The following is an 11,545-nucleotide window of genomic DNA, read 5'->3' as shown; positions in this document are numbered from 1 at the left end:
ATTAATGATAAAAATGTTCTTTACTAGTGTTTGTGTATGTAATACACCGTACATCATCATTCCATTATACTGAACAGAAAAATCAATGTACTTCTTCCTCACATTTCAGCATCTTTATCATATAATTTCAAACTTGACACAATAATTAATTTCATCCCATTTGTGCACAGAAAAACTCATGCTACTTTCAGGTCTTTTAACAGCTCTGCAATGTCAATATGTGGGCTGCGGTTGTCTCCAGTCCTGTTAGAGCACAGCGCACTCTGCAGATTCTTGGCTGCTTGGTTCAGGGATGGAAGGATGCGGGCGGCATCCGATGTCTCGTTCTCTCCGCGAGAGCATAGAAGGACTTCATTGACCTCTCCTTCAATTTTTCGAGAGAGGATGGTAGGAAACAGAGCCGTCACACGCTCCAGCACGTTTTTCCTCAAGGCGGAGTCTCGACACACGAGGTTCAGTATGAAAACACCTTGTACAGGGGCAAGGAGAGGTGAGAAGGCGAGAGAAGATTTATTGTGAGTGAAACACAACTATGATGAAGTATTTCTAACAGAAACTTTACATGTGATTAAGACAGTTCTGAAGATGTAATTGTTTATTAACAGTTTATTAATTGCCTATTAGGTGTCTGTTTACATTTGTTTTCTTTATAACACTTTGTTATAATATCAGTTCTTTTATTATTATTTGATAGAAAACAGCAAATTCCAAAGATACTGTACCTTTAGGGTTTAGCAGGCTGCAGACTTTCTGCAGGATGGAGGTTTCTACAAAGGCAGCAGGAGGACAGCTCATACCCACAGTGCTGTCTTTATTGTCTACATCAAACATGATGACATCAAACAAACGTCCACCTATAGAGAGAAAAAAAAAGTTACTTCTTGGTATTATTGGCATAGCTGTAGCTGCCCTTTCTCCCACTCCTCCATCACTAACCTTCTTTCTCCAGGGCACAGATGCGTTCAAGGCCGTCTCCAAGAGTGACAGTCAAACGATCATCCGGTCGGAACCCGAACCACTCTTTTGCCACTTCCAGCACAACAGGGTCTAGTTCCACAACCTCAACAGCAACACTTGGCACAAAGTCCCGCAGAAACTGAGGCAGACCTCCTCCACCAAGCCCCACCAGCAGCACTGACACTGGGACGTCTGAGAAGGGAGATAGAGGGGACGAGAAGTCACAGGAAAGTTAAATCAAGTGTGATGTTTCATGTAAGACAATGGAAAGCTGTGGATGTTTTGTTGATCTTTCCTCCTGCCATCCACCTGAACCACATTGACATGACTGGACAAAATTGGTGTGAAACTCAGTTTACACCGACACACACACCTACCTTTGTTCTGTGGTGAGCCCACTCCGAGCATGGCAAGGCCAGCCACCATGATTTCATGGTGAGCGCAGCAGAGGAAGCCGCTGTCCACTGACAGAGAGGTTGAGGATGTTTTTGGAGGCGCTGTTGACTTGGCCTTCCTTTTGTTCTTCTTCTTGTGACTTGAGGCTGCGGGAACACAAATATTAAATTGTTTTTTAATCTACATTTTGATAAATGATAACAATATTGTAGTAATATATAAATAAAATAGTTCAAATAATTTTCCTTTTTTAATTGTTTGATTATTGTTTTCCCCTTTTATTGTTTTTTTCATCTTTTCTCTGGGACATTTGTTTGTTGGGTCTTTTCTGTCTTCATTCACTTGTGTCCTGGTTTTGACTGTTGTACTGGTATTGTTTTGTGTACAAAATGTAAAGATTATTTTGATATTTATTGTTGTTCCAATACTTAATTGGTTAATAAATTGTTGACAATAAGGAAAAATACATTATCATAAGTTAAAAGAAAGAGAGCATAACAAAGTACAGTGAATGAGGAAAAAGATCTGACCAGTATTTGAAGAGACAAGGCGGCTCTCTGATTGGACGAGGGCAGCGTTAGAAAGGAACACAAGTCTACGATACAGTTCGCCGTCTTCTCCTCTGACATTCTCCACACAGTAATCCCCACTCAGCTCACTCACACCCCTGCTGACCTCCTCTCGCCAACCTAGGTCACCTCCAACTGACAGAAATGGCACCTGAATGAGAGATAGAGAGTTGAAATTAATGCACTGATGAATTTGTTTTGGTGACATAAAATGTTTTATTGTATAAAAGCACATTTTAAAAAAGATTATTTACTGTATGTGTGTGTCTACCTGCTGATTGTCTGGCATTCCTGGAGGAGCCAGGTCCATCACCATTGGTGAGAGTTCTGACTGGACAGCCTGCATGTCTGTGTACTCTTGATTTCTGTGCATTGCCACGATAACCAGGCGCCGAAAGTTAGCACTGGCGGCCAGCTGCCTTCGCCCCTCGCTGGAACTGTAGAGCCAAGCTGTCTCACTTCCTTGAGGCACTAAAAGAATAAGTAGAGGAAAAAAAACAGTAAAAATGAACAAAGAAGAAAGACACACAACCAGTGTGACAGAAACATGATTAGACAACAGGAGAGCTCACCAATAAATATAGCAAACGGGTTCGATCTTGGCACCTTGGCACCAGGGGGGGAGTCTTGAACTGTGAGGGTGTATCTGGGAAGACCAGTCTTGGCGTGGCAGAGAGTGAGTGAGAGGTTCGAGCTGGCGTCTGTGCCTGTGCGGAGCCTCTTTCTCAACACGGAGTAAGCCTGATGCTCCCTCACAGCCGACAACAACTCTGCCACCTGTGTGAGACGGGTTGGAGCTCCATCCTCTCCAAGACACATCTCCAGAATGGGTGTAGGCATAGGCTGACGAAACTTGGTGCAGACCAGAACAAAAACAGGCAGAGCAAAGGAGTCCTCATCTTTCCCACTTTCCTCCTGCAGGCAGTGGAGCCTCACCGCCCACCCCAGCTGAACAAACTGCTCCACAGCCAACTTGATCACACTCTCCTGAGCCAATGTCACACAGACATACCTGCCCCCGACACTTAGCACGCGGCCCACCTGCAGACACAAGAAAACTGCTGTGAGGAGAATGCAACGATAAGCTTTTAAACATACTATCTAAACACACCCCTACCACACTGGTTTCTTACTTCAGTGAGCATGTTCCTGGCCAGTGCTCCTTCTTCTTCAGATGCCATGGCATCCAGGGTGCCCTTGTCCAGAGCAGCCTGGTAGCTGGCATCCTCATACGGTGTTTGTGTAGCATCCACCTGCTGGAAGGTCAGGCCCGGTCGGCGCTCAGCATTTCGCTGGTTCATGTGAGTCACAACTGTCTCGCTGATGTCGATATTGGTCAGATGTTTGTAGCCAACATCATACAGCTGTTCACTCAGCTCAGAGTTACCGCAGCCGACCACCAGCACCTGAAGGACAGAAACACAAAACGATTAAACATTTATTATTGTCAAAAGTAATTAAGTACATTTACTCAAGCTTTGTACCTACATAATTTTTTGAGGCACATGCACAAGACTGAAGTATTTCAATGCTACTTTGTACTTCATTTATATGACTAGGCAAGAAATCTATTGCTACACTTCTTGTGAGGTTAATAGTCGGGCAAACATGATTTATACTGTATTGACATGCCACACCCCTGCTTATCCTGTATAAGCACCTGTCTTTACCTTATCTTGGGTTTTGATGTATTTGTGCAGCACGCCGCAGAGTTTGTTGTAGTCTCCATACCACTCAAACGCTTTCTCTCCGCGCTTCTTAAAAAACCTCTCCCAGTACTCCGCGGAGCTGAACTCCTCGGCGGTGCGAGGTAACAGACTCATTGTCGGCTGCTGTTGTTAAAATACTCCTCAGTATCTGTTTACAGACGCCTCTCCACATGGCACTCCGGCACAGACTTCTCAACCCGGACTGCGTTGCAAGCCGTACCGCTCTCTGATTGGAGAATTTTCTGTAGGCGGAGCTCCAGACTGCTCGGTGATTTGCTGAGACCCTCCGAGCTGATTTTATTGGCCGTTGCTCGGCCGGTAGTACTCGGTCCGTCATTCTTAAGTCTTCCGGGTGTCCGTCATCATGGCTGTGCCTGCTGGAAGGTCTGTGGTTTTCGTGACTGGAAACGCTAAAAAACTAGAAGAGGTAAGAGTCAAATATCTCGTTTCTGAGGCAGATTGTATGCTCACTACTGTGCTGTTGTGTTTAAGCAGTTTCAAACAGGATATTTGTGCTTTTATTGCTATTTTTGCTGCTGTCGCTCCACATTGGTCTTGCTAAAAATAGGCAGTGAGCACCACCTGTAATCTAATCCAACTCCTTTCTTGCTTCATTTCATGTGAATCAGTCCTTCCAGATGTATGCTTTACTCTTTTTGTTCACATCCATCAGGTCATTCAGATCCTCGGAGACAAGTTTCCCTACAAACTAATCTCAAAAAAGATTGACTGTAAGTAAGAAAGAATTAGTGATGATAAAAAAAATAAATGCATGCATCCTAGTCATTGCTCACATTACTATTTCCTCACCCAGTGCCTGAATACCAGGGAGAGCCAGATGAAATTTCCATACAGAAGTGTAAAGAGGCTGCACGTCAGGTACAGTAATAATACAGGTGTAAACACAGCATGAACATAGCTGTTGAACAGATGAAATGCATCCTATGTTGTCTGTGTTTCTCCTTCAGGTTGATGGCCCTGTCATAGTGGAGGACACCTGTCTGTGTTTCAAAGCGTTGGGAGGCTTGCCTGGTCCTTATATGTTAGTAAAGTGATTTCCACATCTATTCCACCATTTAATCTTAAATAGTAGTAAAAAGTAGTAATAATTACAACTGAAACTCCTTGTTTTGTAGAAAATGGTTCCTGGATAAACTCAAACCAGAAGGTAAGTAATAGAAGACATGGTTCCTATGATTTTTAAATAGATATTTAGAGCTGGATAGAAAAACGGTGAACTTTCTTGTCACATGTTATATTGTAGGCTTGTACAAACTTCTTGCTGGGTTTGAGGATAAATCAGCGTGGGCTCTCTGCACGTTTGCATTCACTGGTGGGAAAGACGAACCGGTTGAGCTCTTCAGAGGGATAACACAGGTTAGCATCTCTCTCTCTCTCTCTGTCTCACAGCCTCGGTTTATGTTTTTATTATTTTCTTTTCTCTGATGTATATTTTTGTGTGTGTGTATGTTTAGGGGCACATTGTGGAACCCAGGGGACCTCGAGACTTTGGATGGGATCCCTGTTTCCAGCCAGAGGGATATGACAAAACGTAAGCAAGGATTGGGCTTGAAATTCCCTGTTCATACCACTAGGTGGACCCAGAGGTTAACACACTGTTAGGGTCCAATTGGGTTCAAATCATCCAGCAAAATGCACAATAGTGATGATCCCTATCCTTATTCTGAGCATCTGAGATTTATTATCACAGTTATTCCACATTAGTTCCAAGCATGAAAACATATCCTTACTTAACATATCCTTAATTACTTCCCTCTCATCTGCAGCTATGCTGAACTGCCCAAAGAGGTGAAGAACACAATCTCTCACCGCTACAGGGCGCTGGCTGCCATGGCTGAGCACTTCTCACCACAGAGCAAGAGGAAGAAGCTGGAGCATTGAGTTGTTATTTTAGGCCAACTTCAGGCTCTGGAGCAGAATATATTAAACCTCAATTCATCAGATATAATGATGCAGAACATGACGGTTGTGACAGATAACAGATGTGTGATCACAACATCTAGTTATAGAGTCTGTAGTAAAAAAGGTGCTGTATAATATCTGTTTTCTGTTGCGTATTTTTAATAAACTTTTTGTTAATTTGTAAACAAATCCTCTCCATTCTCTCTTATTCTGGCTGAAGATGTCCCTGCGTTTGCAGTTAGAATTTTTTAGGAAATGAGCATGTTAAAAATATCTTCCAGATTAATATGGAAAAATGCTGGAAATTGTTTCAAGACTAGTTTCATTGTTCCACAGTGAATACTCAGAAATGACCTTTTTAGTTTTTACTTCCATGGGCTGACAAAGATAGACTTGAAGAAGAGCATAAATTAAAAAAAAGAGGAGCTCCAGGGTCCTGATGAGAGCAGCAGACCGCTCTGTTACTGAGAGTAACTCCTGGAGTTGGCGAGGGAAGGAGAGGATTGTTCAGGCTGGAGTCCAGAGGGAGTGGTGAGGGGATGTGGGAGGAGTGGGTCTCTAAAGAAAGGGAGGGTATTCAGTACAAACACAACAGTGATAACAGGGGAGTTTGGGTAATAAATGACCCTGGAGTAGGAAGTCTCTGAACAGGAACTATGCACACACCTGTGACTGATGCCTCCCAGATGTACTCAAAGTGTCACACATGTGCACACACGCATCCTCTGAGTAAAACCAAAGCCAGTAGACACAACTAATCCTGACTACTGGTTACTACAAAGCTGTTTTTCATCATTTACAATACATTTTAAGTGCTTAGTTATTAACAATAATACTCCTGCCTGTCAGAGTGACACCTTTTCAAGAAAAATAGGTTGTTGTAGGTCATGAAATCATTTCCACATGAATTGGATGCAGTAAGCTGTTTGCTTTGCTGGGGGACTTGTCAGGAAGGAAGGAACCCCACCTGTCAGCCATGTTTTTAACAGAACATGGAAGATGTGTGTCAGACTTCACTACAGGTCAGAACCGTCGGTATGAAGGCATCCCTCTTTTCCTCTGTGACTCAAAGTCAACACAGCTACTGTCAGTGTTGTAGTGTTCAGTTGAGCCCAGACATCTATTGCCTGTATGACTTACAGGGAATTTTAAAAGGTTTAACATGTACAACATTAGCTGAGAAAGAGTGGGAGTTGATCAAAAAAATACATGCTATTATTTTATAGTTCTTCTGACTCCTTTCTTGCCAACAGTGTGCCATAAGTTGTTTAAAGGTCATTATGGGATTATTTGTTTATTTATTTTTGGGACATTCTAATTAAATTGTCTTTCTCATGCCTTTATTATAGGATTGGGGTATTTTAGGATTTTTTATTTTTCAAACTTACAGGAAAATCAAGAGGTCTGCCACTGGTGCCATGTAATTACATATTTGATGTTTAATGAGTTCATCTATGACAGACTGTTTCAGTTTTTGGTTTTACACTCAGAAAACCTCAGAGATACTTAAGATTGACGCTTATTGCAATATTTTAATGCAATTAGTTGCATAAGCTATGTCCTTTAAGTTGATGCTTCTCAACCTGGTGTGGACATCCATGTTTGAGGACTATAACATGATTTATAAAATAGGAAAAAAAAAATCCCACCAAAAACAACTTCTAAACATTTTTTGATATTCCTTATCTTTCTGCTTTATCTTTACCATCAGCTTTATCTTTCTATCTTTTCTTCCTCCTCTAATAATTGAATAAATGAAACAACCTATAAAGAGACAACCATTCTAACCAGGTCCAGGAGCCAGTCTGTACACTGGAACCTGGAAAAAACCTTCCCTCTGTATTAAAATCATCTCCTGACATGACCTGCAAGTCAGAACCCTGTTCCCAGACCCTCATCAGGTCTGACGCCAGTGTTTTTCAGACTTTATTGCCAATAACAGAATGTTTATCTGAGTTGTCAGAAGGAGCTTTTGCTGTTGTGATACTGTGGACGTTGTGGTTAATGAAGGAATGTGCTACAAAGGGATCACGTCATGAAAGGATGCCTGACTTTATGAGATCTTAATCCATCGTGATTGCACCAGAGGATGAGGAGGATTTGATATGGCTTTGAGGAGACAGACTGTGCTTCTTCTTATTTGTTATGCAAGACTTACCTGAATTCCGCTGCTGTGATGAGTCTTATTTAATGGTAGACTCAAGTTAAAACCTTTAGATGCTTTCCCCCCCTCCAAATAACAGCACATGTAACTGAAGAAAAATTACTTCCAGTATGTACTGTGTGACCTAAGACTTCTGAGAGATTTGGTTTTAACTTCAAAGCAACAATTAACAAGGGTCAATTTCCATTCCATAAATTTTGTGTTTCGACAAAACTCAAAACCCTCAAATGAAGTCTCTCCAAGAGGTTTCAGGGTTCAGGCTAATGAATTATTCCACCATGAAGTGAGTGATGGAAACATTTGACCTGATACATCTACCTGCTGGGACCCCTCTTCTCGATTTCCAATGTTTATGACTGTCAAGTCCCTCTGAAGACACTGGGGGCTCCATGAATACTACCTGCATTTTAACTGCCTCACAGAAAGGTTATATGTGGTATCTGATTTCACCCTCTGACTTCTGCTTTGACCTTTGTCATCACTTGTGTGTTTTCATTACCATCATTTCATTGTAAAGAATGTGAAGATTGAAGCTTTGTTGCATATTTTGAGAGTTAATCAGTGAATATTTCGTGATCTCTGGTTTCTGCATTACTTATATTGGCAAGGCTCTTCTCCCTGTTAGCTGTTTGTATCTACATGTGTATGCATGGTAACATGCTTAAGGGTGGACTAACATAAAGGAAGGGAGGCATAAAGAGAAAGGAGGAAGGAGAAAATGAATGAGAAGGAGAAGGGTGGGCAAAGGGGAATGTGGTGGGACACAGAAAATGAAAAATGTGCATGACTGTGACATTTGCCATTTCTCTCAGATGCATTTTTCAAATAAAATAAAATAAAATACTGTGAAAAATAACATTGATCGGGTCTGTAGATCCCAGCAGCACAGGCCAACTCTTGAACACTTTAAACCTACAAATAAATCTTTGTCAGGCACTTCATAAATTACACAACAGTCCAAGATTTTTCATCCAAAGCTTTTATTATGACAAAGGCTGTGTTCACAGCATTAATATTTGGTTTTCAGTTCATTTTTAGTTGCCAGAACAATGTCAACATCAAAAGGCAAAACAGAACATGTATTCCTATTTGTCCCTCTAAAACATTTCTCGTGGAGCAAAACACAGATCTAGTATGTTTTAATGTGCCTGTGTTGTAGAGAAAGACTTAATATAATCAGGCGAAGTCCCACACTGAGAAAGCAGCAGTTGCTCTACCCAAACAGTCCTGGGTTGTGCAGAGTCAGAGACTGTAACAGGCGCTGGAAGTCCTGCACCGTCCACGGCTCCTTGTGCGTCCCCACTGCAGCGGCACTGCTGCTGTCAGGGCTGATACTCTGCGGGTCATTGAAGGTTATCAGGACGTCTGTGGAGAACTGTGGCAGACGGAACATACCTAGGTGAAGGGTCACTGTATTCCTGGCCTCCTCGTTGAACTTGGATACGCACTGTGTGCCGGTGAGCATCCAGGCGGAGCTGCACTCTGACAGGGACAGCTCAGACTTTGGTAGGGGTACAACACTAGTCACTTCAAAAGCACCTGGCTCTAAAGCTTTGTTACTGCCTGCGATGTCTTCAAAGTGGTACCTGGCAGCATCCTGGTCTGCCACCTGACCCTGGTACTCCACCAGCTCCACGATCAGGCTCTGGTCGGTGTGTGCATGGGCGAACACCTCCTGGTTATCCGGGATCTCCCTCAGCTCACTGACGTCTGTGGAGCTGTGAGGGATGACAGCTGACAGTCCTCCTCCAAACAGAGGATGAGCCTTGTCCGCGCTGCTTGCGGCACTCTGCATCTCTCTGTGGGCAGCTCTGCACAAACTGCAGCACACACACAGCCTGTTTTAACTACCTGCAGATACACAAATGCACGTTGCTTCAAAACAGAATAGTGAATAAAGAAAACATGATATGCTATAAATACAGCGGGATAAGCATGTGGCTCACCAACTTGACGTGCGCGCTGTTCCGGTAAAAGTTTAGTTTCTTCTTCTTCATCACTTATTTTGCGACGGTAGACGCACTGCTGACATCTACAGTAAGGCAGACAGACATGCATCTGCCCTAAAACAGGCAGTGGAAGAAGAAGTACTAGGATCTTACCACAGTCATAATACACAATTACAAATAGAAGTAAAAAGTAATATATGAAAGCATTATTGAAAATCCACTTATTGTTTTTGTTTTGGGTGGTGTTGTTTGTAAAATCTAAATAATCAGTATAGCTGTCAAATAAATATAATGAAGTAAAAAAGTAATATTCTCCTCTGAAATATGGTGGATCAAAAATAGTCCCAAATGTATGTACAGTTACCCTAAAACACTTACATACAGTAACAGCACTTAAGTAAATGTTTGCTACTTTGTTACATTCACCCTTTGAAAACAGGACTGGTGCACAGAAACAGTATAGTAGTAAACAGCATATGTCTTTAACACTGCACAGGTCAGTTTAAATGTGTGATTAGGAAGTCTCCCTACAAGATGTAAAGCAGAGAGACAGGCTGAGTGATGGAGACATATCATGGATGTATTAAGGAGACAGATGTTGAAACTGCTCCATAAACCCTACATTTAAATAAACTTAAGTCGGATGTAATATCCTGAAATTATGTCGACATTAAGCTCATGTAGTCAGTCACTACTTCACTGTAAAGGGACCTCCATAAATTGAGGAACTCCAAGTGTTGCTGATATCCTCAATTCTCAATCCTCTGATTTCCAGTTGAGAGAGACAGTTGTCTGCATTTGTAGATATCTTAATTAGAGCTGCAACTAACAATTATTTTCATTAACGATCAATCTGTTGATTATTTTATCAATTGATCAATTGATCAATTATTTGGTCCATAAAATGCCAGAAGATTGTGAAAAAACAGTTTCAATGGTGATGTCTTCAAATGGCTTGTTTTGTCTGACCAACAATCTAACACCCAAAGATATTCAGTTAAGAAACTAAATTAAATCCATGTTTGGCATTTTGCAAGAAAAAAATTACCTGAATGATTAACCTATTATCCCAAAATACAGTTGATTAATTTTCTGTTGATTGACTAATCGATTAGTTGTTTCAGCCCTAATCATAATGTCCCACATCAATGGAACAGTACAATTTCTATTTTAAGATTAATTTTCCTTTTAAATATAAAAGAATGTAAACATTATTCATCATTTATACATATTAACCTGCAGGGAAAGAATCAGTAAACCTATCAATGTACTCAATACTGCCAGATATATGTGAGTGTGTTAAGTAAAGAAGTGGATTAGAATAAACTGAGTATATAGATCTATAAATAAAGAATAATGAGGATATTTGGAGTGGCCATTTGTCAAAAATCAAAATCAAACTTAAATCAAACTTAGAATCAAAGTGCCACTGACGCACCCTGAACATGTGAAGTACACAGGCAAAAGAAGTCCATTGTCCATGCAAAGTTTTGCGTTTCTTATGGTTTATTCCTCAAAAACAAGTAAACAGACAAAGGAACAAAGAAATCATGGTTCCTGCTGCCTCTCTATAGGCCCACCCAGGTGCATGCTAGTCTTATACCTGCCTACCTACCTATATAACCTCACTAAAAACTAAATATGCTAAACAAGCAAATAACTAAACCAAACAAATAACTAGAAAAATCAAAAATCAAAACTGAATCTAAATAAAGCAAACATCTAGAATATTCAAACAATGCTAATTATTATCAGCAAAATGACCAAAGAAATAAATAGCTCCTACAATATTTATATAATAAAACATTATTATCACAATAATCATCATCACAACATCAATACTATAACTATATGCAGGGCATCTGTGAACAGCCCCTT

At 41.1% G+C, this 11,545-nt stretch overlaps 3 protein-coding genes across 5 annotated transcripts; 1 reads left to right on the top strand and 2 right to left on the bottom strand.

Annotated features, from left to right (window-relative positions):
- Position 1: 1 nt before the first annotated feature.
- On the bottom strand, positions 2-3,849 carry mettl13 (methyltransferase 13, eEF1A lysine and N-terminal methyltransferase). The gene is made up of 9 exons (XM_067597477.1): positions 3,593-3,849; positions 3,056-3,328; positions 2,495-2,963; positions 2,194-2,393; positions 1,884-2,073; positions 1,335-1,499; positions 937-1,149; positions 723-854; positions 2-469 (listed from the first exon to the last, which is right to left on the bottom strand). The coding sequence occupies exons 1-9, from the start codon at positions 3,743-3,745 to the stop codon at positions 177-179; spliced, it is 2,088 nt and encodes a 695-aa protein (XP_067453578.1). The 5' UTR covers positions 3,746-3,849; the 3' UTR covers positions 2-176.
- A 100-nt stretch (positions 3,850-3,949) lies between these two features.
- Positions 3,950-5,743, top strand: itpa (inosine triphosphatase (nucleoside triphosphate pyrophosphatase)). The gene is made up of 8 exons (XM_067597480.1): positions 3,950-4,058; positions 4,305-4,362; positions 4,446-4,510; positions 4,600-4,673; positions 4,768-4,799; positions 4,896-5,008; positions 5,107-5,183; positions 5,419-5,743. Exons 1-8 carry the CDS (start codon positions 3,996-3,998, stop codon positions 5,531-5,533), a joined length of 597 nt encoding a protein of 198 aa, XP_067453581.1. The 5' UTR covers positions 3,950-3,995; the 3' UTR covers positions 5,534-5,743.
- A 2,933-nt stretch (positions 5,744-8,676) lies between these two features.
- On the bottom strand, positions 8,677-9,746 carry rangrf (RAN guanine nucleotide release factor). Of its 3 annotated transcripts, none has more exons than XM_067598127.1 (2): positions 9,665-9,746; positions 8,677-9,569 (listed from the first exon to the last, which is right to left on the bottom strand). In XM_067598127.1, the coding sequence occupies exon 2, from the start codon at positions 9,511-9,513 to the stop codon at positions 8,932-8,934; it is 582 nt and encodes a 193-aa protein (XP_067454228.1). In that variant the 5' UTR covers positions 9,514-9,569; positions 9,665-9,746; the 3' UTR covers positions 8,677-8,931. The 3 variants fall into 3 exon arrangements, with proteins under 3 accessions (XP_067454228.1, XP_067454229.1, XP_067454227.1); XM_067598128.1 differs by having other exon boundaries at positions 8,677-9,538; positions 9,665-9,740; XM_067598126.1 differs by having other exon boundaries at positions 8,677-9,538; positions 9,642-9,730.
- Between the last annotated feature and the right edge of the window lie 1,799 nt (positions 9,747-11,545).

The sequence above is a fragment of the Thunnus thynnus genome, chromosome 8, assembly GCF_963924715.1.
Source record: "Thunnus thynnus chromosome 8, fThuThy2.1, whole genome shotgun sequence".
Lineage (NCBI taxonomy): Eukaryota > Metazoa > Chordata > Actinopteri > Scombriformes > Scombridae > Thunnus > Thunnus thynnus.
The sequence above is the reverse complement of the archived record's forward strand: the minus strand, read 5'-3'. Positions and strand labels throughout refer to the sequence as shown.